Raw genomic sequence first — 27,498 nt, forward strand, 5'->3', positions numbered from 1 at the left:
ACATTCACCCTGTGTGTGCCAAGTCTCAGGCAAGCTGGAAGAAATAGCCTATATAATTTCTCATAACTTCCTCCTGAATTCAAATGACTCTAACCCTTACAGGTAGTCGCATGTGTGTATCTGTGTAGGTGCACTCTGTTTGGGACTTTTAAAAAACATATACTAAAATCATATTTTCTCCTAACTTATTACACTAAACTGGGGAAACCAGCTTCTCTGTTACTGGATCAGTTCAGGCCCTGGAGAACATATCGATGTTACAAACTGGCCACTACACAGATGGAATTACCAACAAAGAGTTGAAGAAGTGGACACTGTGCCTGGGGTAAATGGCTGCCACACACACACACGCACACACACACGAATACACACATACAAAGGTAGGTTAAACAGAAATAAATCTTCTGTTTACAATGATCCATGCAAAAATATTCCTAAATTTCTTATAAAAGAAAATGTGAAAAAGAAAATTATGAAGAGTACTCACTATAAAAAATAAGGTTACCAAAGGCTCAGGGGTCAGGTATCCCACTCACCATCCGGGGCTGAATGCCACCCCAGTGCCGGAGCCCTGACCAGCTGCCGGAGCTGTAAGGAGAGTAAGGTGCCCCCCCCCCCACCTGAGGCCCACAGCGCTTGAAACAACGACGGGGTGGAGCAGAGGCACCCCGCCCCTGACAGATCGCTGAAAGGGAACAGCCCTCACCCCCCACCCCCCCTGACTTCATCTGAGGACAGACAGACACACACACACACCCATCGATACAAGTTGGGCACGTTTAGGCAAAAAAATCCTCTTGGTTTATTATGTACAATATTCAGATTTTAAACACAAAATCCTTTCTGTAATAAGTTCCGGCAGGCAAACACGTTCTGATGCTGCCTGGCCCTTTGCTGTCCACACGTGCTTTGTGCCGAGTGTCCTCAGCCGCAAGAAGAGATGGCCGAAGGGGCTCACAGACAACAGGCGCCAGCCCTTCCCTCACACCTCCCCACAGCCATCTCCACGAGTCCCCTCCAGATGCTCTCAGAAGACAAGTCCCCATCAAGTGCATGGGCCGAAACACAGCCACAGCCCTGCCTCTCTACAAGAAACAATCAATATCCAATAAAGTCCTGTTCCCTTTTAAAAGTTCTTAAATATACAACTTTCTTCATAACACACAGCTGAATGAAGTCTTTGCCCTTCTTTGTGGGAGGGAGAACAACAATGCCTACATATGTTTTCAGGTGATTCAAACATTTCCCCCGGCTGGGGGGAGAAAAAAGGAATGATTTTTCTAAGCTAAATAAAGGAGAGGCCAATACCTTCTCCAAGTGTGGCTGGTTCTCTTTCACATATCTTCCATCCCAGGAAAATAATATCGCTCTGCATAGGACTTTTCCATTAAACATATAGAAAGCATCATCTCTATCTGTAAGAGATTTGTAATGAAAATTTATATAGCAGAGAAAATTGCTTTGCTGATACATAAACCACCTTTTGTCCCTAACTGGATTCATGGTAATCCCTAAGGACGTCCACATCACACTGACCCCACACGCCTAAATGGAGAGAAAGCCATTAACCTGGCTGCACCCCAAGCAGCGGTGGCCTCCCCACACTCTGCCTGTCCCTGCAACTCTCTCCCAGTGCAGTCCATGCAAAAGGAACAGATGGGTGGAAAGTAGAAGTCCATGTTTCCAATTGGCAACCCACGTCAACCCCAAAAGGCTGAAGAATCATCGAAGAGATTTCAGATGCTCTGTGAAGAAATTCACTTTGACTTTGCATACATTACAAGAGTGCATTAATGATACAAGTTGTAAAATACTTTTCCATTCCTTTGGATTTTACATATGATGGTTCTGCATCAGTCACTGCAGGTAGATGGAACAAGCTTTGTTTTTGTGTTGTTGTTTTTTTTTAAACATGCATTCAGCTAGATATGATTCAGAATAGATTAATACTCCCTTTTTATCATTACAGTTAGCTAAAAAATTGCCTGGCAGCCCACCAAACAGGATTTGCTTTAAGACCAACCCACAGAGTCAGTTGGAGACTGAGGGCGCTGGGACCTGCTGGGCCGGCCGTAGTATTGTTTAGCTAAGTGTCCAGAGCATTAAGAAGAAAGTCCTGGTTGGAGGCACGAGGCCTGCAGCACCAGCTGTGGAACCTCCACGATGTGACTGCACAGCTCCATCCGCAAACGTTTGCAGGGTGATCACCACTGAGGGCGCACATAGCTGTAGGTGGGTGTTCCTGGGGCCCGATAAGTGGGCACAGTGACGGGGTGGGGGGCGACAGGAGTTGGGGAGTGGGCGGGCAGTCAGCAAGGTACCCGCTGACATGGCTATAGTGGTCCCCGCCACCGTGCCCGTGGTGACCCCGTTGCCTCTAGGCAGAGGGATGGGAGCAGGGGACACCGTCGCTGGCATTGGCATGCCGTTGGGCTGCACCACTGTGGTGGGGTGGATGACGTGAGGGGGTGCTGCATACAGGGGCTGGGGGTAGTGCGTGCCTTGCTGTGCGTGCGCGCTCTGCTGGGGCTAGGCACTTCGCACGGCATGTCCAGCGGTCTGGTAGGGGTTGGGGGAGGAGGAGTACGGTGGCACCGCCCCGCTGGTGGGGGAACAGGACACTTTGTAAGGTGTGCCAGGAGTGTAACCGGTTTGGAAGGTAGGATTCGCTCCAGGGTACGTGTTGGGGGAATAGGCAGGAGCTGCTGCGTAACCCACGGGGAAACAGCTGGATAACCAATTTCTTTGGCATTTGCATAGGGAACCGCAGAAGAACCCGGGCTATAAACAGGATTCATGATTTCAAGAACTCGCCGCGGCAGCGGCCTGAGCCTCGGTGGGTGACCAGCGCTCGCCGGCCCGGGGCGGGCTCGGCGAGGGGCGCACGCCGCGGAGGCCTGCTTCGATGCGCGGCTGAGCCGCGAGGCCCAGGTTGCCGCCGCCGCCGCCTCCCCGGTCCGCGTTGCCCCTCGCCCAGCTCGGCCTGGCCCGCCTCTTCGCAGCCCGCGCTCCCTGCCGACGCTGCGCAGCCGCCCTTCACATAATCTTAATCACATTCAGTTGCATATTGTATGCTTGGCTGAGTGTAGTCAGTTATTGAGCAACTCTGGGAATTTAGCTTAAAAAAAAAAACACCAAGATTTTTAGTAAAGATGTTAAGACAACTCAGCAAAGAAAGAATAGTCTTTTCAACAAATGGTGCTGGAACAACTGGATATTCACATGCAAATGATGAAGTTGGACCCCTACCTCTTACCATATATGAGAATTAACTCAAAATGGATCAAAGACCTAAATGTAAGAGTTAAAACTATGAGTCATATGAAGACATAGGTGTAAATCTTTGTGACCTTGAATTAGGCAGTGGTTTTTTAGATATGACACCTGAAGTTCAGGTGACAAAAGAAAAAAAGTAGATAAATTGGACTTTATGAAAATTTAAAACTTTTGTGCATCAAAGGCCATTATTGAGAAAAAGAAGACAACCCACAGAATGGGAAAAATCATATATCTGAGAAGGGTCTAAAATCTTAAAGAGTTCTTTAACTCTTATAACTCATCAGTAAAATGACAACCCAACTAAAAATGGGCAAAAGGTTTGAACAGACATTTCTACAAAGCAGATACACAAAAGGTCAATAAGGATATGAAAAGATGTTCAATATCATTGGTCACTAGGGAAATGCAAATCAAAATCACAGTGAGACACCACTGCATCCCACTAGCATGGGTATAATCAAAAGATGGCAAGGCTGGAGAAACTGGAGTATTCATATACTGCTGGTGGGAAAGTAAAATGGTGCAGCTGCTTTAAGAAAACATTTTGGGGCTTCCCTGGTGGCACAGTGGTTAAGAATTCGCCTGCCAATGCAGGGGACACAGGTTTGAGCCCTGGTCCAGGAAGATCCCACATGCTGCGGAGCAACTAAGCCCGTGTGCCACAACTACTGAGCCTGTGCTGTAGAGCCCACAAGCCACAACTACTGAACCCATGTGCCACAACTACTGAAGCCCTCGCTCCTAGAGCCCATGCTCCACAACAAGAGAAGCCACCGCAATAAGAAGCCTGTGCACCACAGCGAAGTGTAGCCCCCGCTCAAGGCAATTAGAGGAAGCCCGCCCGCAGCAACAAAGACCCAATGCAGCCATAAATAAATAAATAAACAAAAATTTTTAAAAAGATACGTTCATGTAAAAACTTGTACATGAATGTTCATAGTAGCATTATTCATAAGCCCCAAAAAGTGGAAGTAACTTAAATGTCCATCTACTGATGAATGGATAAATAAAATGTGGTCTATCCATACAATGGAATATTTAGCCATAAAAAGGAATGAAACACTGACACATGCTACAATGTGTATGAAGCTTGAAAACTATGCTAAGTGAAAGAAGCCAAGTACAAAAGGCTACATATTGTATGATTCTATTTTTATGAAATGCCCAGAATAGGCAAATCCACAGAGACAGAGAGTTGATCCGTGGTTGCTTAGGACTGGGGGAAAGAAATAATGGGGAGTGATTGCTACCGAGTATGAGGTTCCCATCTGGGATCATGAAAGTGGTCTGGAAAACAGATAATGGTGATAGTTGCAGAACGCTTGTGAATTTACTAAAAGTCACTGATTTGTACATTTTAAAAAGGTTGTAGGACTTCCCTGGTGGTCCAGTGGGTAAGACTGTGCGCTCCCAATTCAGGGGGCCTAGGTTCGATCCCTGGTCGGGGAACTAGATCCCGTATGCATGCAGCAACTAAGAGTTCGCATGCCCAACTAAGAAGGCTGCATGCCGCAACGAAGATCCCGTGTGCCACAACTAAGACCCGGCGAGCCAAAATAAATAAATAAATAAAATTATTTTAATAACACAAAATTAAAAAAATAAAAAGGTGGCTTTTATGGTATGTGAATTATATCAAATTAAAAAAAGAGAGAAAGGAAGGAAGGAAGAAAAGGAAAGAAAGAAAGAAAGAAAGAAAAGAAAAAGAAAGAAAGAAAAAGAAAGAGAAAGAAAGAAAGGAAGGAAGAAAGAAAGAAACGGAGTAGACAATCAAGGTCCTCAGAAAAAAAGTACCTACCACATAATAATGGGGCCAAACCTCATGTTCTTTCTTCATAGGGGAGCACCTCAGACCCTCACACAGAAATTATTTTTATTTTAGACAAAGTTCCAACAGTCTGGATTGTCCGTTTCCTTTGATGCATGGTAAGCCAGTTTATCACAACATTCTTCCTCTAAAAACTGCCCTTCCTCACAGAGGTGGCCCCAGCAGCCATTTTTATACTACATGACCTTATCAGTCGGACCACAGGGAAACCTAACCCAAAAGGACCAATCTGATTCTCTCCTCTGGGACTGGCACTGGGAGAGAGGCAGCTCTTTGTTCTCTGCAAGTGACCAGAACTGAGCTGATGTAACCTCAGGGTTTGTGGCAGAGTCATGTTTATGGAGAAGCCAAGAAGGGGAGTTTACAGAAGCAAAAGAAAGAAACTGGACAGGCAAAGGGAGCAGAGGTGAGCAATACTAAGAAAATGGCCTCTTTGGTTTCTGCTGAGTTTCTACTTCCTGGTTCTGCCTCCTTGGTTCACTTTTGCCCTTAAGGTACCCCCGTAAGCTTATAATAAATGTTCGGTTTTTTTCTTAAGCTAGAAGGCTTTTGAAAGTTGGGATTGAAAAGGCTTTGGCTATAGCGCTAGGTTCCAAGAGATGAAAAATGTACTGTCACTGGTAATGTGGGCGTTAAAACAAATGTTTGTATGAATGCAGCAAATTAGAGATGGGAGGCACTGCTTGAGGCCACCAATGCTAAGAGCAGCAATAAATAGATTAATAGTGCATAAAAAGAAATAAGTTCCTATAAAAAGCTCCAAAAGAACTCCAAAAAGCTCATCAGTCTGTTACCATTTAGTTGCGAGGCCAGCAGTGGCTGACCTCTGCATATTAGGGCGTCGTTTGGTTACAGCACAGTCATTACAGTGGCCTCGAGATGCAAAAGGCCAGTCAGATGAAGCTGTATGCTTCAATGAAAAAAACGTTTAAATTAACGTTCAGGCATTTATAGATGTAAGATTCACTTATCTGGCACGTAGACGTTGTAAAATCTGTCATTGTATAACATAATGACAGATGCATGTGCTCCAAATGTGTAATTATATATCTCCAGAAACAGCACATTCCCTAAATAAAGAACAAGTTGGTAGCAGAAGTGAGGAATAAATCACTTTATAATTATACTGTTGCTTTCCCCATGGAGTCCTTGAGGCTAAAGCCGGTGTGGAACATAGCCGTATGTTCCATATCTAATAGGCCGTATGTTGACCATATCTGCTAGATCAGTGGGTCTCAACCTATTAGACTCAAAGTCCCTTTAAAAAGAAATATTTTCTAATATCCCGTTAGGAGCCCTGAAAGAAATTAATATGAAATATAATTGGCCTACACTCAAATATGTATATGTAAATGTGTATATATATATATAAATGTTTAGTTTGCATTTTCATAGTGATTAATCTTGAGCTTTTCAGGTGCTTATAGGCCATTTGTACATCTTTGCAGAAATGTCTGTTCAGATCCTTTGCCCATTTCTTAATTGGGTTATTTGTCTATTTTAGGTTGTAAGTGTTCTTTATATATTGCAGCTACAATTCCTTATCAGATATATGATCTGCAAATGTTTCCTCCCATTCAGTGAGTGGGGGGAATTGTAGCTTATCAAAATGGAGAAAATGGGAAGTATGATATTCTTGCAGATGAGCTGGACCTGTTTCTGAAACTGTGCCTTAAAATCTCAGCACATTTGACATTTGGTTTCAGGGTACTATAAAGTCCTCAGAGACCACATCCTTTGGTAGGCAACAGAGAATAGAGGATGGATAGGAAAAAAGCTGCGAATACAAAAGGTGATGGAGCAGTTGTGAGGTCGACTTGCGGGGGTTGTATCTGATATTACTGAAAACAAAGGTATTCAGGAGTGGATACAGTGTGTGCCAGGCACTGGGATATATATGATTATTTACTAGTTATGCATCCTTAGATGAGCTATTTACTTTTGGGGAGTATGTTTCTTTTTTGTTTTATAAATTTATTTTATTATTTAGTTATTTATTTAGGCTGCGTTGGGTCTCTTGTTGCTGCGCACAGGCTTTCTCTAGTTGTGGTGAGTGGGGCCTACTCTTCGTTGTGGTGCACGGGCTTCTCATTGCGATGGCTTCTCTTGATGCGGAGCACAGGCTCTAGGCACGCGGGCTTCAGTAGTTGTGGCGCACGGGCTTAGTTGCTCCGCGGCATGTGGGATCTTCCCGACCAGGGCTCGAACCTGTGTCCCCCTGCATTGGCAGGCGGATTCTTAACCACTGTGCCACTAGGGAAACCCGGGAGTATGTTTCTTTATATGTAACATGGGGATCGGTGTTATTGTGTCAAATATGATATCGCCTTTATGATAGTAATAACAGCAGCTAATATGCTGCTAAAAGCTTTATGGGCTTCCTTTCACTTGGTCTCATGTGAACCTAGGTGGGCACTGAGGAGTAAAACTGAGACTTAGATCATGCAAGGGGTTCAGTCAGGATTTGAGTCCATGTCTGTCTGATTCCAGAATCTTTGCTCTTAAATATTTCATTATGTAGCTTTAAAATGCTGTGAAATCATTTTGTCCACTAAATCATTGTGTAATATTATGTGGGACTATTTTTATGGTTCCATTGCTTGATATGTTATGTAAGTTTAAGGGATAATGAGGATTGTGGGGGTCACCTTGAAATGGGAGAAGTCATGCTTGTGGAGATGCTAGTTATTGGAACCCCCATACATTTCATCATGTTCCCCGACATTAGCATACGATGTAATATCTTCTCAAATTTACTTGGAAACTATTAGATACCTAAATATTTGGAAGGATTACCCAACAGACTCAGGAAAATAGGACCTGAAGATACAGTCTCGTTAGTGTCAAATCTGATAACTTTCCCAGATGGTGTCTTAATTACTGTGGGGGCAGAATAATGATCCCCCTGAGGATATCAGTGTTCTAATCCCTGCAACCTGTGACTGTGTTACTTTATATGGCAAAAGGGACTTTGCAGATGTGATTAAGTTAAGGATTTTAAGATGGGGAAGAGTATCCTGAATTATCCAGGTGAGTTTAATCACAAGGGTTCTTAAAAAATGGAAGAGGGGCTGAAGGTCAGAGTCAGAAAAGGCCTGTGACAACAGAAGCACAGGTGAGAGTGATGAGATTGCTAATTGGAGGCCATGAGCCAAACAATGAAGGTTTCTGGAAAAGGCAAGAAATGGATTCCCCCCAGCGCCTCCTGAAGGAACACAGCCTGCCAACACCTTGATTTTGGCCCATTAGACCCATTTTGGATTTCTGATCTCCAGAACTGTAAAATAATATATTTGTGTTTTCTTAAGCCACTGAATTTGTCATAGTTTGTTACAGCATCAGTAGGAGACGAATATAGTTACTAACTCCATAGAAACACTATTAAGCATAAGATTCTTTTTTTTTTTTTTTTTTTTTACAGCAAGGAAACACTCATTTATTCTCCACTTGAATACCATGTTTGAGATTTAAAGTCATGGTTGGCAGTGTACTGCAGGATGCTAAATAAGACTTCACCCATATTGCTTTGGATTTCTTGATATCTTGCTATGTTTTCCATCATCCATTGGAACAATTAGTTCAGTTTCCTAGAAACATTTGAACAGTAGTTAGAAGTTTGCCCAATAACCCAGTACCCTCCAGGGTTTTTGTTTTTTTTTTTCTGGCTGTGTTTGGTCTTCATTGCTGCGGGCGGGCTTTCTCTAGTTGCGGCGAGCGGGGGCTACTCTTCATTGCGGTGTGCGGGCTTCTCATTGCAGTGGCTTCTCTTGCTGCGGAGCACAGGCTCTAAGCACCCGGGCTTCAGTAGCTGTGGCTCGCAGGCACTAGAGCGCAGGCTCAGTAGTTGTGGCACACGGGCTTAGTTGCTCTGCAGCATGTGAAATCTTCCCGGACCAGGGCTCGAACCCATGTCCCCTGCATTGGCAGGCAGATTCTTAACCACTGCACCACCAGAGAAGCCCACCCTCCAGGTTTTTAAAGTGAAGAACGTTACTTGTACAAGTCAGAATGTGATACCAATTAAATGGTGACAGCTTTGCCAATAAACAAGAATATGCTCTTCCATGGCTAGAAAGGGAGACTGCCACAGCTGACAGGTCTCGAAGATACATAGAGAAGCATAAGATTCTTAATTCAGATTAAGCTACAGAGAATTTCATTTACTCTCCTTAGTATTTAATCTTTGGACAGTTTGATTTATTTTCTTTGGAGAGGATTTTGGTGTACGTTTTTCTATGTATACTCGAATACCTGGCAACGGACTAGAGCTTGAGGGAGATGTACAAAGCTAACTTAATTAGGTAAATCATTATTCCTCCCCACAACATATTTTTTATAAGCACAGAAGTTAAATCTCTCACCCAAACAAGGTAAAAGCTTCAAGACTATTTGTGTGAATTTAGATTATTTTTCTTAAAAAAATAAGTGGAAAAATAAAGATGTTTAACAGAGTAGAAGTGTTTCCCCCATTTAGTGTTCTTTATGACTTTTTTTGTGGTAACTAGATGGGTCTCCTATTCAATGGTAGAAAAAGGCTGATGCTGTGATTGGTAATGCACAGAGACAAAGGCTGTGAAGTACAGAGATTTTTTTTTTTTAATTTATTTATTTTTGGCTGCATTGGGTCTTCGTTGCTGCACACGGGCTTTCTCTAGTTGTGGTGAGCGCGGGCTACTCTTCGTTGTGGTGCGCGGGCTTCTCATTGCGGTGGCTTCTCGTTGCGGAGCACGGGCTCTAGGCGCGCGGGCTTCAGTAGTTGTGGCACGTGGACTCAGTAGTTGTGGCTCGCGGGCTCTAGATCACAGGCTCTGTAGTTGTGGTGCACGGGCTTAGTTGCTCCATGGCATGTGGGATCTTCCTGGACCAGGGATCGAACCTGTGTCCCCTGCATTGGCAGGCGGATTCCTAACCACTGCACCAGCAAGGAAGGCCAAACGTGGAGGGAAATTTTTTTTCTTTTTTGGAGGCGCCGAGCAGCATGCAGAGAGCTTAGTTTCTTAGTTCCCCCACCAGGGATCGAACCTGTGCCCCCTGCAGTGGAAGCACAGAGTCTTAACCACTGGACCGCCAGGGAAGTCCAAGACTTTTATCTTATTAATCTTTTCATAGAATAAGCTTTTAGTTTTGTTAGTCATCTCAGTTGTTCTATATTTTGTTGATTTCTGCCCTAATAGTTATTCCCTTCTTGTTTCTTTCATTTGGTTCTGCTGCTTCTTTTCCAGTATTTGAGTTGAATGCTTAGCCTCAGGTCTTTCTTAACCTTTCTTGTTTCCTGATAAATGTATATAAAGCTATAAATTTCCCTTTAAAATAGTGCTTTCACTGTCTGTGTCCCACCAATTTTGACGTGTGGTGTTTTCACCATCATCCAGTTTTAAATATTTCCAAGAGTCATTTAGCAATATTTTATTTGGTTTCCAAATATTTTATAAATTTATCTTTTTTTTAAAAAATAAACCTTATTTTTTAGAAGAGTTTTATTTATTTATTTATTTATTTTTATTTTGGCCATGCCGTGCAGCTTGTGGGATCTTAGTTCCTCCACCAGGGATTGAACCCGGGCCCTCAGCACTGAAAGGGCAGAGTCCTAACCATTGGACTGCCAGGGAATTCCCTAAAAATTTATCTTTTCAAAATTAATTTCAAATTTCATTAAAATGCAGTTGGAGAACCTGATCTATATCATATTGTTCATTGGGAATATATTGAAGGAGATACATGCATGTCTGTTTTGCAAGTGTTCCATGTGCACCCTAAAAGAACATGCATTCTTTTTTTTTTTTTTTTTTAATTATTAGCACCCTTAATTATTATTTATTTATTTATTTATTTATTGGCTGTGTTGGGTCTTCGTTTCCGTGCGAGGGCTTCCTCCAGTTGCGGCAAGCGGGGCCACTCTTCATCGCGGTGCACGGGCCTCTCACCATCGCGGCCTCTCTTGTTGCGGAGCATAGGCTCCAGACGCGCAGGCTCAGTAGTTGTGGCTCACGGGCCCAGCTGCTCCACGGCATGCGGGATCCTCCCAGACCAGGGCTCGAACCCGTGTCCCCTGCATTAGCAGGCAGATTCTCAACCACTGCGCCACCAGGGAAGCCCAGAACATGCATTCTTTTTTTTTTTTAAATTTTATTTATTTATTTATTTATGGCTGTGTTGGGTCTTCGTTTCTGTGCGAGGGCTTGCTCTAGTTGTGGCAAGCGGGGGCCACTCTTCATCGCGGTGCGCGGGCCTCTCACTATCGTGGCCCCTCTTGTTGCGGAGCACAGGCTCCAGACGCGCAGGCTCAGTAATTGTGGCTCACGGGCCCATTTGCTCCGCGGCATGTGGGATCTTCCCAGACCAGGGCTCGAACCCGTGTCCCCTGCATTGGCAGGCAGATTCTCAACCACTGTGACACCAGGGAAGCCCTGGACTTTTGATTTTAACCAACACAGTAAATTCATTGACCACACTTACCAGGTGATGTGCTATGAACTTTATGTAAGCCTGATGTCAAATACAAACTGATCGCATTTTATACGATGGGGGAAGCACTTTGAGATTAAAAGTACCTTAGAGATCATATTTAGCCCAGTCCTTTCCTTTTGCAAATAAGAAAACTAAGATGAGGTTTAAACGGGTCTCACAGTTAGCCAGAGCCCAGGCTTTGGACATCCCTCTGTCTCTCTGATAGATAAGCTCTTAAAAGGGAGGACTCCACTTTCATTTAATTTCATTCAAATGTTATTGAAAGGAATCTTATAAGCAAAAATCATGCTCACCCATCCTATTTACTTATTTTGTAAATCTACAGTTTTGCAGATTGAGTTTATTCAAAATGAGTTTCCCACAGGGACTTCTTCCTTTCCTCAAATATTCTGCTCTCATTTTACCCCTCTCTGCTTCACTTGAACATTTGGACCTGTTTCTATGAGGCAGCCACTTCAGCCCGCCTTATATTCTCCTAGGCACTACTGTCCCATTTCCAGGATGACCTGTCCCAGCACTTTTTTGATAAGGCCTCTGTGGCACATTCAGAAAACCTCCGCATCACAAAGATACTCACAGTAATTACCCATCGGTACTGCCTGGCTGAATGTGGGTTTTCTCACCTTACCCACCTGGGAGGCGAAGCCACTCTGCTCTCCCAGCGGCACGGGAGCTAATGTGGATGTACCCTGAGCAAGCAAAGCTGCATCCAGCTACTGCGCCAGGCCATCCTCAAACCGTGAATGGGCACGGTGTACATGCGATGCCTCCCCGCCTGTGAACCTGGCTCCACACGGGCATCAGCAAGTGCCTTTGGGAATGTAGTCCTTTAGTGCTTTATCTGCTGAAGGCAGATTTATTGCCATCAGAGAGGTAGAAATTTCTTCCCTGATGGTGGACGGCAAAGTCAATGCCTCAGGCAAGATCAGTGCCTCCAGTCCCATCCGAAGAAAGCCAAAGGTAAGATTTATATCCACCAACCACTGGTTTATCCCTTCTTCTTTGCATATCCTCACAAATATTGTTCTCCTGGCTTGCTGGCCAAGCTGGGGATCTCCACTGGAATATTTTCTTACAAGACACATTTATATGTGGTTGGAGGAAACAAAAAAGTATGAACAGCAAGCCATCACCAAGCCTCCAATTGAGACTCAGACTAAGAGAGTCTGGACTGCAAAAAATTATATATATTTTAATGATATAAGGAAATTTCCACAAAATATAAAAATCCCACAGTTTGCCTAAGCATTGGTTTTTGCTTTTGTTGATTTAAAAAATTGTGGTAAATATACATAACATAAATTTAACTATTTTTAAGTGTACAATTAAGTGGCATTAAGCACATTCACAGTGTTGTACAACCATGGCCGTTATCCATTTCCAGAATTTTTTCATCAGCAGCAGCTTTGTGCCCATTAAACACTAACTCTTCATTTCCTTCTCCCCCCCAGCCCCTGGTAACCTTTATTCTACTTTCTATCTCTATGGATTTGCCAGTTCTGGATATTTCATATCAACAGAGTCATACAGTATGTGGCCTTTTGTGTCTGGCTTACTTCACTTAGCATAATGTTTTCAAGGTTCATCCATGTTGTAGCATGTGTCAGTACTGCATTCCTTTTTATGGCCAAATAATATTCCGTTGTATGTATATAACCCATTTTGTTTATCCATTCATCTCTTCATGGGCACTTGTGGTGTCTCCACCTTTTGGCTATTGTCAATAATACTGCTATGATCATTTGTGTACCAGTATGTATTTGAGTCCTTGCCTTCAGTTCTTTTGGGTATATACCTAGGAGTGGAATAGCTGGATTATACAGTAATTTTGCATTTAAGTATTTGAGGAACTTAAATATATGAGGAACCCAAGCATTAGATTTTGTATTTAAAATATATTTGTCACAATTAAAAAGAGAGAATCAAAGTATTTGGTATGGCTGCCATAATAAAGCACCAGAGACTGGGTGGCTTAAATAGCAGAAATTTGACGTACAAGATCAAGGTGTCAGCAGAGTTGGTTTCTTCTAAGGCTTCTCTCTTTGTCTTATAGACAGCCATCTTCTCCCTGTATCTTCACATGATCTTCCCTCTGTGCCTGTGTCCTAATCACCTCTTCTTATAAGGACACCAATCAGATTGGATTAGGAGCTACCCATATGATCTCATTTTACCTTAATTACCTCCTTAAAGGCTACATCTCCAAATACAGTCATTTTCTGGGATAATGGGGGTTAGAACTTCAACATACGCATTTGGTGGTGGCGGGAGCAAGACTGAGCCTACAGGAGGGGTAGAGCCAGCCATATGCCAACTCTTTTTTTTTAAATAAATTTATTTATTTATTAATTTATTTATTTTTGGCTGTGTTGGGTCTTCGTTGCTGTGCGCGGGCTTTCTCTAGTTGCGGCGAGCAGGGGCTACTCTTCGTTGCGGTGTGCGGCCTTCTCATTGCGGTAGCTTCTCTTGTTGCAGAGCACAGGCTCTAGGCACACAGGTTTCAGTAGTTGTGGCTCACGGGCTCAGTAGTTGTGGCTCGCGGGCTCTAGAGTGCAGGCTCAGTAGTTGTGGCGCACGGGCTTAGTTGCTCCACGATATGTGGGATCTTCCCAGACCAGGGCTTAAACCCACGTCCCCTGCATTGGCAGGCGGATTCCTAACCACTGCGCCACCAGGGAAGTCCATATACACCAACTCTTGACTGACTTACCCAAAACAAATCATGGTAGAGGGAAACACAAAAGATGGTTTTTAAGCTTGATTTCTGGATTTCAGGAAATGCCGTTTGACCTTTTCTGATATCTCTGAATTTGTTATTATCTGTGACATATTTCGGTGAGGATTGAAGTGAGTCTTCTTTGTCTCCTTAAATTTGCATTCAGGGTTAAAGGCTTTTAATAAATATCTTTGCAAGAAAAAAGTGAACCCTAATTGAAGACTCACATCTCCCTTAAGTAAGAAATGTCATGCAGATTGTGTTCTGCCTTGAACATCTTTCAGTGTCATTTGCTATCCTTCTATAGCATCATTTTAAATAGCTGCATATAGTTCTATTATATGAGTGTACCATAATTTACTTAACTGACCCTCTAGTGTTGGATTTAAAGGAATTTTTAAAATTCTTACTCAGATTCTGTTCTTTCTATTACCACCACCCAATTAGTAGTCTAGGTTGCTTTTTGAGTCACTCTTACATGATTCCAGCAGACTTCTAAAAGTAATCTCTCTTCCCAGGGTTTCCCCCTTCACCCAACATCCTCATGGAGGTCTGAAGGATGTTCTTAAGTCACTGTTTTCCTCACATCTCCTGTCAAACCAAGAATGGCTCCACCTTAACTTTGCAATTGGTCCAAACATCTCAGCCCTTAAAAAAAAAAAAAAAAAAGATTTCCCCAAATCAGCCTCTATTTAACTTTCATCCACTTTCTTCCCAACCTGGGGAGCCAGTCAAGTTTACTTGTAGTCTTAGCACATACCATACTCATTTCTCTGGACCTGGCTGGTGCCACTAGTCCTGTTGGGAATACCTTTTCTTATCCCACTGAATGTTTCCAGTCTCTTCATCTAGGAGGGCCAGCTCATGTGTCACAAGCTTCATAAAGCCCCCTGTGACTACTCTTGTCTGTATGGATTTTATTTTGCCTTTCTTTGAGCTTCTGTCTCACTGAGATGGGACCACATAGTTTATGAAGCAGTAAGAAGTAAGCTTGTGTCCCTCCTGGCTAGACTAGAAGGTCCAGAGACCTTGTTGTAAATGTCCCAGTCACACTGGCCATCTGACAGTTCTTGGAACACACTCATTTCTTTCCCACGTCAGTGCTTTGTGCTTGCCGTCCCTCTGCCTGAAATGTCCTGCCTCCAACTCGTCATGGTCAGTTCCTTCTTGACATTCAGATCTAGTTTAAATGTCACTTCCTTGGAGAGGCCATCCCTGACCCCTGTCAGAAAAAACTCCATTGTTTTTAGCACAGCGCATTGCTTATTTCTTTCAGACCCTTTATGCCAGGCTGTGCTCAACTCATCCCTTTACACATTGCTTGCCCATCTTCTGCACTTCACCTAACCTCCAGGACAGCCTGTCTGGTTCATTTGTTTATCCTGGCACCTACGCAGTGCCAGGGTGCTCAATAAATGTTTGCTGAATGAATTGGTGAGATTGGATGGAATGGAGAAAGAGAAGGGAGATGGTGAGGCTGTCCCTTGGATTTCTGACTTGGGAAACTGAGCTGATGTCAGGTGGTGCTACTAACCGAGCTTGGGAGTTCCAGAAGAGCCCATGTGGGTGGGGGTGGAGGAAGCAGAGATGATTATTTCTCCTCTGTACTTATTTGAGTTGCCTCTAAACTATTTAAGTAGAATATTCATCCACACGTGGTTAAATATATGGGCCTAGAGCTTAGGAGTGATTCTTGGGCACTGTCCAAATAACAATAATAGCCAGCATCGTTAGACATGGTTAACACTTTAAATAACAATAATACCTAACTTTTTTTTTCTTTTTTTTTTAAATTTATTTTTGGCTGTGTTGGGCTTCGTTGCTGCACGCAGGCTTTCTCTAGTTGTGGCGAGCAGGGGCTACTTTTTGTTGCAGTGTGCGGGCTTCTCCCTGCAGTGGCTTCTCTTGTCGTGGAGCACAGGCTCTAGATGCATGGGCTTCAGTAGTTGCAGCACAGGGGCTCAGTAGTTGTGGCGCACGGACTTAGTTGCTCCACGGCATGTGGGATCTTCCTGGACCAGGGCTCAAACTCGTGTCCCCTGCATTGGCAGGCGGGTTCTTAACCACTGTGCCACCAAGGAAGTCCAATAATACCTAACATTTATTGACCACTTACTCTGTGCCAGGCAGTGTGCTAAGTGCTTCACATACATTTACTCTTAGAACATTTAATATTTAATACAACCCTTGGATACAAAGATACAATTAAGGTTTCTAAGAATTGGGTAAACTGAGGCCTCTCTGCTAATTAGTGGGCGGGCTAGGATTTGAAGCCAGGTGGTCAGTTTCCAGTGTCCCAGCTCTTCCCCACTGCACTAGTGTGCTGGAATAGGCATGCAGGCACACAGAACCAAGCCCATTGCCTTTGAGGAGCTTCTTGTTTCCCTGGGGAAACAAAATAACTCATAACTTACTATACTCAACAGCCTTGCCTAAGGCTTGCCTAAGGCTCTTATCCAAGCCTGTCAAGTATGGTAATTATTTGATTAAAATGACTGGTGTTGGCCTCCCCCTCTGATTCCTGAAGACTTACATACATATGACCTTCATAATTCATTCAGAAGAACTAAGGAAGTTGGAAATGCAAAATCCTTTCCATAGATCATCATCTGTTTTGGAAACATGATTCATAACCCTCTTGGGACTGGAAAAGAGGAAACTGAAAGATCACAGTAAAAGTGAAAGAAGATAGTGATGTCTACATCTATTCAAAAGAGAGTAGAAGGGGACTTCCCTGGTGGTCCAGCGGCTAAGAAACCACACTCCCAGTGCAGGGGGCCCGGGTTTGATCCCTGGTCAGGGAACTAGATCCCACATGCCGCAACTAAAGATCCCGCATGCTGCAACTAAAGATCCCACGTGCCACAACAAAGATCCCGTGTGCCGCAACTAAGACCCGATGCAGCCAAATAAATAAATAAATAAATAAATATTTTTTTAAAAAGAGAGAGAGCAGAAGGATTTCAATCAGCGGACCCTCAGGGATTCCTGGAACGATGACTGCATTGGATTAGAGTATGGGCTGAGAAACATACAAGCAGCAGAAAGTGTAACCACACCCAGTGCACTCAAATGGTTACTTTGAATAAATGGGGGTAGTGGTCCCAGTTCCCCATGGGCTCTAAGAAACAGGGCTTTGTGCAGACGGTGACTGTGCAGAAGCCAAGCCTCTAATTTTTTAGGGCAACTGGCTTTAAGGGTATCTTAATCACCTCCTCTTCACCGCATTGGTAAGGGAGGGATTCCCACCCTAGGGGTATGGGGATGGCCGAACATATGACACCCAGCACTGGACAGCTGAAATTGGCAGCAGTTCATTGGTCACATATACTCACAGCACAGGGAAGAAGGATACCACACGCCCTGCAGGGTCACATGGGGGTAGCATTTAGGAACAGAGTGAACAACCAGAGGCAGTGGGAGGCAAGCTTGCTTTGTAGTATCTGGAGGGTGAGGTGTCCTGTGGTTCCCACAGGAGAATGTCGTTGGCTCTTTTGGATAATTCCATGGCCTGGTGGGGAACGCAAATCCACTATGCAGTGATCAGCAGAAACTGCATCTGGTCCATCTGATGAGGAAGGTTGTTTAACTAGGTGACATCGATCAGACCAAGAAGAAAAACTTGCAGTTAAGCCAAGCTAGGCCCTCCTGATTTCACCAGATGTTAAGGTAGCATGTAATATTAGACCTTGATTTTAGGCCTTACACCACAGGGTGGAATGCATCTGTAGGCTCTGTTGACTGCCCCTTGTCTCTAGATTTGGCACATTCTTGACCCTGACCCAAAGCTCAATGAGTGTTCTCATGCCCACCAACTTGGGACAGGAGATATTCTAAATATCAAAGCATAATGGGAATTCCCTGGTGTTCCAGTGGTTAGGACTTGGTGCTCTCACTGCCGGGAGAGGAAGAGCAGGAGAGAAAAGAGAATCAGTCCATTTTGCTGCATATTTGGGACACGTGTTTCACAGAGTAGGGAAAGACTGAAACGAAAATGAAAACTATATCTACCACCACTCTTGGCGATCAGAATGATCTTTTAAAAATGAAAAATAATCTTACTAGCTCCTACTTAAAACCCTTCAATGGGTCTCCTTTGGTCTTTCTTAATATAAAGACAGAACTCCTTGCCATGACCTTCAAGGCTCTGTGCAGTCCAACCCCTGCCTGTACAGTCTTATCTCATTCCTTACTTCCCCATACTATTTATGGAGCAGGCATACAGGTCTCCTTTAAATTCTGCAAACCTTCTATGCTTTTTGTCAGCCCCAGGACCTTTGCACATGCTATTGTCTTGGCCTAGAATGCTCTTTCCTCCCCAACTCACATAGTTATCTAGAACTTATCCTTCAAGTTTCAGCTGAAGAGCTCCTTCCCTCAGGGAAGATTTCTCTGATTTCCCCAAATAGGTCAAGTTCCCCTATTATAGGCTCTCAGAACATCTTTTACCTTCTTCATCATGATACTCATCATAAGTTACAAGTTTATATTTGTTTGAATTATTTGATTAATGTCCATCTCCTCACATCTCCATGGGAGTGGCAACCTTATTTATCATTGATCTCTAGTAAGTGCCTAAAAGAAAACTCCTGTTTACCTATACTCTACTCGTAACACTTCTGACACCAAATGTGCGTGGGGTTTTCCCACACCAACCAATTCTCCAACTCTCCAGACACCAACTGGGTGTCTTGCAATTCAATTATGACATTAATTACCTGGAGTTAGCATAGACCCCACAGGTTAAGGGTTCAGTCCTACAAGATTGTCCCCCACTTCAGACACAAGTCATGTCCAGGGTTGTCACCTGTACTTCTGACCAACTGGTTATAAATTGGGGGTTCCTATAACCCCCTCTTCAGGTTCAGTAATTTGCTGTAGTGGCTCATATAACTCAGGGAAACACTTATATTTACCCATTTATTATAAAGGATATGTTAAAAGATACAGATGAACAGCCAGATGAAGAGTTACATAGAGTGAGGGCCAGAAGGGTCCTGAGTGCAGAAGCTTTTGTCCTTGTGGAGTTGGGGGTGTACCACCCTCCCCAAATGTGGATGTATTCATCAGTATGGAAGCTTTCTTAACCCCACAGTGTAGGGGTTTTTATGGAGGCTTTATCACATAGTCAAAATCGATTATTAACTCAATTTCCAACCCCTCCCCACTCTAGAGGATAAGGTGGTAGGACTGAAAGTTCTAAGCTTCTAATCATGGCTTGGTCTTTCTGGTGACCAGCCCCCTTCCTGAAGTTATCCAGGAACCCACCAAGAGTGGCCTCATTAGAACACAAGACAGTTCTAAATTCCAGGGGATTTAGGAGCTCTGTGTTAGGAACTGGGGGCAGAGACTAAAAACATATCTTTGTATGTCAAAGTGCCTCAGTGCGTATATGTTGAATGAATGTGTCAATGAATGAGCTAACTGATTTGGGGATCTTCTGAGAAAAGAAAGTAAAAGGAATACTTCGGTAAACGCGAATTACACGTTATTTTTTTTATTATCAAAACTATTAAGACATCTACATTGCCAAGCTAGAATTAGGAAGGGTTTTAAAAATGGTTCCCTCTAAAGAGAGGAATGCAAGTCCATAACCAATGCTACATGAAATCAGGCAGTGTTACAAGAAAGCAGATCTCCAATACAGAGATGAAGCAGTGAATAGTATGCAATTACTATAACAAGAGAATGGAATTAAGTACAAAAAACAGATCCTACAAAATGTGACTTTCCTTGGGATGCCTTTGGCAATGACACTATTTTCTACTGTAGACCAAAACTAAGAATATAAATATGATGCATGCTGTTGTAGAAAGTGTCAGACATTTTGCACATAGCTGATGTAACACATCACCCTCTCACCTTCTCACCCAGAGCATCTGGGAAAGGTGAAAACAACAGGTGGATCCAGTGATTATTTGTCATTCCAAATGCTGACTCCATCTGGGGTCTCCACAAGGTGACAGAAACACACTAGGGGGAAGGCATCAAAAAATAACATATGAAGGCTCAGAGGCTATCAGAATGGAAATCTGTAGCAGTTACATAGCATTCTCAGAGTAAAAAATTTCAGTTCTGAAGAAGTCATATATAATTCACTTTTCAAAAATATCTCTGAAAGGTAGTAAAAATGAGAGTTAAATCTGGCCCAGTTAACTTGATTCCTGAGTTTAAAGCCAGGTGAAATCCTGGGACCAAAAAAGAAGGTTTTTGTTCATATTATCTTACATTAAAACAGTAGAAAGCTGATGACTTCTAAAAAGTGTCAAAATGGTAAATCTTAGAGTATGTATTAAAAACTCACAGATCCTTCATTAGTCACCATTTTGAATAGTGTTCTCTATTTATTTTTTAAAATAGTTGTCGTTTAGAAATAGTCCGTTCTAGTGCCAAAACCTTGAAACGGAAATCCTGCAGGAGGATCCTAAAACCTGCTATTCATTTTTATACTCTTAGCAGTTGACGTATAGAAATGGTAAAAGGTTTGAGTGTGAGTTGCTTTTTAAGTAGCATCCAGACTGCATCCATTGTAATTGGCTGCAAAGTACAGGATGTTAAAGGCATAAAGGTGGCTTGTTCCAGTTTTTAACAGCAATACTTACTTCCAGTCATAGAAATGTGATGTGGATTGAAATGTATTAGGTAGCTCAGCAGTTAGATTTGATGGATTCCAGGGCTGGTCTGGTGAGTTACCTGATTTGGTCTGCAGCTCTTCTAGAACTGCCAAATAGAAACCCAAGCCCCCGAGGGGCTCCAGGGATTTTTTGGCTGAAAGCCTGGACACACGTCTTAGACCCAGAGAAGATGAGGGCTGAGTCTACATCCCATGAATCAGGCTTGCTCTCTGTCCCAGTTATCTGTCGCTATGTAACAGACAACCCAAAACATAGTGGTTTAAAATAACAATTTTTGTTCTGTGTATTCACTGGGTAGCTATCACTTGGGTTGTCTGATGCAGTTGCAGTCATATGTTAGCAGGATCTGGAATCATCTGAAGGGCTTCTTCTCTCCCATGGGCTTGGATGGCTTGAATGCTGGGGGCATCTCTCCTCTTCACGTGGCTGCTTGGGCTTCTTCACAGCAGGGTGGACTCAGGATAGGCAGATTTTTACATGGGAGCTTGCTTCCTTCACAGCAAGAGTTTCAAGGGACAGGAAGTGGAAGCTGACAGCATCTTAAGACCAAGACCCTGAACCTGACACAGCATCACTTTATCATTGGATAAAGTGATCAGAGCTGCCAAGACACAAGGGGAGGAGATATAACCCCTCAGGTCCTATAGGACAAATGCCAAAAAATTTGTGCCAAAACTTTTAATCCTCCCCATTCTTTAACCAGGACCCAAGGGTTGGTTGATAGTTGGACATTACCCTAGTCTCACCTCAAAATGAGCTGCTTCATATTCATGTAGCTCTTTATGCGTTAATAAGAGAGTTTGTGTACACTGTCTCAATTTGCTCTCCTAATATCCCTGTGAAACAATAGGTTGGATAATAAGGCAACTGAGGTACAGAGGTTAAAGGCCTAGGATCACACAACTTCCTAGGGATAGAATGGAGATATAAATCTGAATCTCTCGACTCTCAGTCCATGCTGAGGGATTCTAGTTTATTTGCTGTTTGTTTACCCTGGTCACTTTGCTCTCTGACACATACAGAGCTGGGGGAGGAGGAAAGCACATTTCCCTTTGGCTGAAAATCTGGACACACATCTTTGCAGGTGAAGCCCAAGGTGCAAGCAAAGGCAATGTTATATGACTGCTCAGCACATCAGTAAGGACTCTTGAAGCCACTGTACTGGCCTTCCCTCTTGGGAAACTCTCTCCGGATCCTCCAGCGGCAGCAGCTGGGCAGGATGGCAAAGTCAGCCAGGTCCTGGGAGCCAAAGCGCCACGTAGTATAGCACCTGTAGGCGCAGTGCCGCAGCTGGCTGTTGGTAGAATCTGCATCGAGCACTAGCAAGGGCTCCTGGTAGTGCAGGAGGAACTGCAGGACGTGTCTGGACAGGATAAGCTTCTTGAACGGCTCTGAGGTGGTGATACAGGCACCCAGCTTTTTCCGACAGCACAGCTCCTCCAAGCATCTTTGTCTCTCAGGGAGTTGGGATGGGAGGCACCTTCCGCACTGGCACCAATTCGGGCAGTCGCTGGATCTAGGGGTTGCCCCTTCACTGAGCAGCTGGATAGCCTCTGGTTGTCCAGGAGTGGGGGGTGGCTCGTGAAGAGACAGAGGCAGCCTGGACAAGTCTGTGAAGTCCATCGGGGGTCTCTGAAAAAGGCAAGTTTCCAAACCCATCAGCACTGACAACCCCTAGGGTTCTAGGTTCTTTAATTTTATTATTAACTTATAAAATTACATTTAATATTACATTAATACTAGTAGCTATCATTTACTAAATGTATATATCAGGACTGTGTTTCGCAAGCATTGCCTCATTTAGGCTCTCGGAGAACCTCTTGAGATATGTGTTCTGATCTCCATGTTACAGATTTGGAAAGTGAAATTCAGAAAAGCCAGCCCTCAATACGTATATCTCTTCGGAGAGGCCTTCTTGCCTTGACCACCTGATCTAGGGAGTTCCCCTCCTCCCAGGTCATTCTCGTATCACATAATGATGTTCTGTGTTTGTTATGAGGAAATGATCTTATGAACTGATATGTTTACTTAATGATTCTTCTTCCACATGAAAGCAGGGGCCCTGTTTGCTTTGTTTACTGCCTGTATTCCCAATGCCTAGGACAGTGCCCACACATAGTAGACAGTAAATATTTGTTGACTTAGCTCTGCTTTCTCCTTTCTCACCATGCTCCCTTTTCTGAAAAAATCCATTTGTTATCCTCCAGTGGAAGCTGCCATAATTGCCATCATTTATGTCTATTCTTTGTGACATATACCTTCATTCACCAGACAAAGAAAGTCTGAGTTAAGTACATTAAAATTGAATGGTTCTTGTACATGAATGTTCACAGCAGCACTATTATAATAGCCAAAGGGTGAAAATAACCTAAGTGTCCATCGATGGATGAATGGATTAAAAAAATGTTATGTTCATACAATGGACTATTATTCAACTATAAAAAGGAATGAAGTGCTGACAAATGCTAAACATGGATGTTTAGCTAAACATGGATGTTTAGCTAAACATGGATGGAACCTTGACATTATGCTAAATGAAAGAAGCCAGACATAAGAGGACAAATATCATATGATTCCATTTACATGAAGTGTCCAAAATAGGTAAATCCCTGTATACAGAAATCTACAGAAAGCAGATTAGTGGTTGCCAGGGGCTGGGGAGAAGTGACTGAGTAGTGGCTGCTGAATGGATACAAGGTTTCCTTTTGGGGTGTGAAAAGGCTCTGGAGCTAGATAGTGGTGATGGTTGCACAGCATTGTGGATGTACTAACTGTCACTGAACTGTACACTTTATTTTTTTTTCTCTTTAAAAAAATTATGTATTTATTCATTTATTTGGCTACGCCGGCTCCCAGCCGCAGCACAGGGGATCCTCACCGCCGTGCGCAGGATCCTCGCTGCAGCATGCAGGATCTTCAGTTGCGGCACGTGGGCTCTTCCAGTTGCAGCATGTGGGATACATCTCCCCGACCAGGGATCAAACCCGGGCCCCCCGCATTGGGAGCACAGAGTCCCCACCACTGGACCACCAGGGAAGTCCCTGAACTTCACACTTTAAAATGATTAAAATGGTAAATTTTAGGTTATGTGTATATTACCACCCCCACCCCAACACACAGGAGTTCACTTTATACCCAGATCTGATAAAAACTTTACAAGAGTGGAAGAATTTTGGCCAGACTCTCTCAAGAAGAGATGTAAAATTCTTAAATATTAGTGAATTGAATCCAGCAGTAAATACAAAGAATCATACATCGCACTCAAACTGATGTTATTGCAGATTCCTGCAAGGCTGGCTTAATATTTGAAAACCAATCAGTGTAATGCACCACATGACAGAAGAAAAGAAAACTCATTGATTTGGAAAGAAGCAGAAAAAACACGTTATTTTAAAACTCAGTATCCATTCATGATAAAAATTCTTAGTAAACTAGGAGCAGAGGGGAATTTTCTTAATCTGATAGAGCATTCTTTAAAAACCTACAGCAAACCATCCTTTTCCTGGGGTTGCGCTACTGTCTGATGAGCGTGTAGCGAGGGCAGTACTGCTAACGCCTAAGAAAAAAAACAAAAAACAAAAAAACCTACAGCAGGGACTTCCCTGGCGGTCCAGTGGTTAGGACGTGGCGCTTTCACTTTGGTGGGCCGGGTTCAATCCCTGGTCTGGGAACTAGGATCCCGCAAGACGTGGGGCGAGGCCGGAAAAAAAAAAAAAGACCTACAGCAAGTACTATAGTGAAATAAAAAACTTTCTTCCTGAGATAGGGAATGAGACAAAGATGCTTGGTCTTATCACTTCTATTCAGTATTGTACTGGACATCCTAACAGGTGTAATAAGCTCCTAGAGCTGGAAGAAGCAAGAAAGGAACCTCCCCTAGAGCCTTCAAAGGGAGCACAGCCCTGCTGACACCTTGATTTCAGAATTCTGGCCTCCAGAACTGTGAGAGAATAAATTTCTGTTGTTCCAAGCTACCTAGTTTGTGGTCATTTATTATGGCAGTTGTAGAAAACTAATGCAGTTAGTGAAGATGTCCAGCAGCCAGAACTGCTGGGGGGAGTGTGAATTAGAGCACCCACTTCAGAGAACTGTTAGGTAGTATCTACTAAAGCTGAACACACACCTGCCTTATGACTTAGCAGTTCCACTCTTAGGTGCCATACGTTTACTGTAGCAGCATCATTGGCATGAACCCCAAAGTGGAAACTACCCAAATAGGTAGTTCATTCAACAATAGAATGGATAAATAAATTGAATGTTTATAAAACGGAAATTATACAACAATGAGAATGAACCATTGCTATACACAACATCATGGATGACTCTCACAAAAATAATATTGAGGGAAGGAAGCCAGACACTCAACAGAGTATGTAATGAATACATACTATAGGATTAAAATTTTTTAAAAATTCTAAAAATAAAATAAAATAATTTTTTAAATAAAAAAATTCTAGAAGAGGTAAAACTAACCTTGAATACAGGATAATGACTACTTTTAAGGGAAGGTAGTAATTTGGAGGCATAAAAGGGACTTCTGCTAGTAATAGTCACTTTTTAAATCTGGGTGCTTGTTACATGTGTTACATGTGGTTTACTTTGTCAAGTCATCAATTGTGATTTATACACATTTCTAGATATATTTATATTTAATACTAAGCTTTGGGCTTCCCTGGTGGCACAGTGGTTAGGAATCCGCCGGCCAGTGCAGGGGACACGGGTTCGAGCCCTGGTCCGGAGGATCCCACATGCCGCGGAGCAGCTAAGCCCGTGTGCCACAACTACTGAGGCCCGTGTGCCTAGAGCCCGTGCTCCGCAGCAGGAGAAGCCACCACAATGAGAAGCCCACGCACCACAACGAGGAGCAGCCCCCGCTCGCCGCAACTAGAGAAAGCCAGCACACAGCAACGAAGACCCAATGCAGCCAAAAATAAATAAATAAATTAATTAATTAATTTTTAAAAAATAGTAAGTTTTCTCTTAAAAAAGGAAAAAAGACTAACAGGAATTTGCTGGTGGTCCAGTGGTTAGGACTCTGCGCTTCCACTGCAGGGGCAAGGGTTCGATTCCTGATTGGGGAACTAAGATCCTGCATGCTGTGCGGCGTGACCGAGAAAAAAAAAAAGACAAAATAACTTACTGGCACTTCTTCACCTTCAACATCTTGCAGACTTCTCCCAAGTAGCCTTTGGTTTACCATCCTAATGTGGGGTTCATCCACAAAGGACACATATTTTAATGTCTAGGAAATAAAGATTAAAAGGTTACCAATTTTAGTTCAGAATTATCACGAATTGCGTATCTGAACATATCTAAAGGCAACTGTTATTCCTATTTCCAAATGACAACCTGTTACACAAGCTAACCAAAAACTCTTGCTAACGAAGAAAGAATGATTCCGAGTCTAAAGGTAAATCAGAAATGGAGCCCCAAGCACCTTAATTTGTAGATTTAGAGTATCCACAGCTTACTGCCTAATATCTCTAGGTCCCCCAAGTGCTATGTAAAATTCCTTTGTTGTGTTCCCTCAATTTCAGTTACTCTAGGTTGAATATCTCCAGAAAGTTATACTATTGAATCTTAAATTATTTATATTTTCATTAAATTTCATCCCATCTTGGGCCATGAAATGGTGATTAATTTTAGTTGCAAAGATGAACTTTTACTTTAATTGCAAATACATGTACAATGAACAATGAATTGTGCATTCAGCTGCTAAAAAAGGACAGCAATGTTCTTGGATAAAAGAAAGAAACCCTCTGTTGTTTTTAAATACCAGAGATTTCTCTTTGATTGGAGGAAATCATGGAGTCAATGTAGTAAATTCCAAATTAATCAAATCAAAACCATACAGATGAACTAAAATTTGACCACTCTGACCACTCCCCCATCCTAGGCTCCTTTCCAGAAGCAATCACTGTTATCACTTTTATGAGTGTCCAGTACCTTTTTTTATACATATATTACCTCCCCACACACACTTATATGTGTGTGTGTATAATACATGTAGAAAATATGCAGAATCTATATGTGTGTGTATATAAATGGACATACATAATATACGTGTAGAAAAAACATAGAATTAGTTTATGTGTATTGTTGCTTTTTAACCTATATATCATACCATATATATTGTTCCATAGTTTGCTTTTTTCCTGTCAACAAACGTCTTGGATATTTGCTCATGCCAGTACCTATAACGTAGTGGTTATAAACATGGATTCTGAAACCAGCCTGCCTGAGTTGGAATTTCAGCTCTGCCACTTACTAACTGTATGACTTTGGGCAAATTATTTAACCTTCCTGTGCCTCAATTTCCTCATCTATAGAAAGAGATAATAGTAGCACCTATCTAGAGTTCTGCTAATAATCATAATCCCATAAACCTACATGTAGGGCTGTGTGAAGATTCAGTGAGTTAACGTTTACGTAGCATTGGAAATGCTACGTAAACGTTTGCTTTTATAATAATCTACCTCATTTTTAAAAACTGGTGCCAGGCATTCCTTACTATGGATTTATCATAGTTTATTTCACCTTTCACCTATTGGACATTTGGGCAGATGCTCCTC

The 27,498-nt window shown here is 42.9% G+C and overlaps 1 protein-coding gene, 2 non-coding genes and 1 pseudogene across 5 annotated transcripts in view; 1 reads left to right on the forward strand and 3 right to left on the reverse strand.

Moving 5' to 3' along the window:
* Nucleotides 1–1,905: 1,905 nt before the first annotated feature.
* Nucleotides 1,906–2,798, reverse strand: LOC132348234 (myelin-associated neurite-outgrowth inhibitor-like; annotated as a pseudogene).
* A 6,294-nt stretch (nt 2,799–9,092) lies between these two features.
* LOC132348326 (small nucleolar RNA SNORA24) lies at nt 9,093–9,223 on the reverse strand. The gene has a single exon (XR_009497443.1). It is a non-coding gene; the product is annotated as a small nucleolar RNA SNORA24 (small nucleolar RNA).
* A 10,549-nt stretch (nt 9,224–19,772) lies between these two features.
* P2RX7 (purinergic receptor P2X 7) overlaps nt 19,773–27,498 on the reverse strand; it is a 54,276-nt gene continuing 46,550 nt past the window's right edge. The window contains exons 12-14 of one of the 3 annotated variants that reach the window (XR_009497148.1): nt 26,067–26,168; nt 20,894–22,558; nt 19,773–20,264 (exon numbers count right to left, since the gene is read on the reverse strand). Coding sequence is in view for 2 of the 3 variants with exons in the window: in XM_059893607.1 (XP_059749590.1) it covers nt 22,061–22,558; nt 26,067–26,168 (600 nt within the window). In the remaining variant the exon portion in view is untranslated. Of the gene's footprint in view, nt 22,559–23,879; nt 23,980–26,066; nt 26,169–27,498 lie in introns of those variants that run through there. The other 2 variants (XM_059893607.1, XM_059893608.1) reach the window with 2 other exon arrangements.
* LOC132348275 (U4atac minor spliceosomal RNA) lies at nt 24,417–24,593 on the forward strand. Its single transcript, XR_009497405.1, has one exon. It is a non-coding gene; the product is annotated as a U4atac minor spliceosomal RNA (small nuclear RNA).

Source organism: Balaenoptera ricei, chromosome 14 (assembly GCF_028023285.1).
Source record: "Balaenoptera ricei isolate mBalRic1 chromosome 14, mBalRic1.hap2, whole genome shotgun sequence".
Classification (NCBI taxonomy): domain Eukaryota; kingdom Metazoa; phylum Chordata; class Mammalia; order Artiodactyla; family Balaenopteridae; genus Balaenoptera; species Balaenoptera ricei.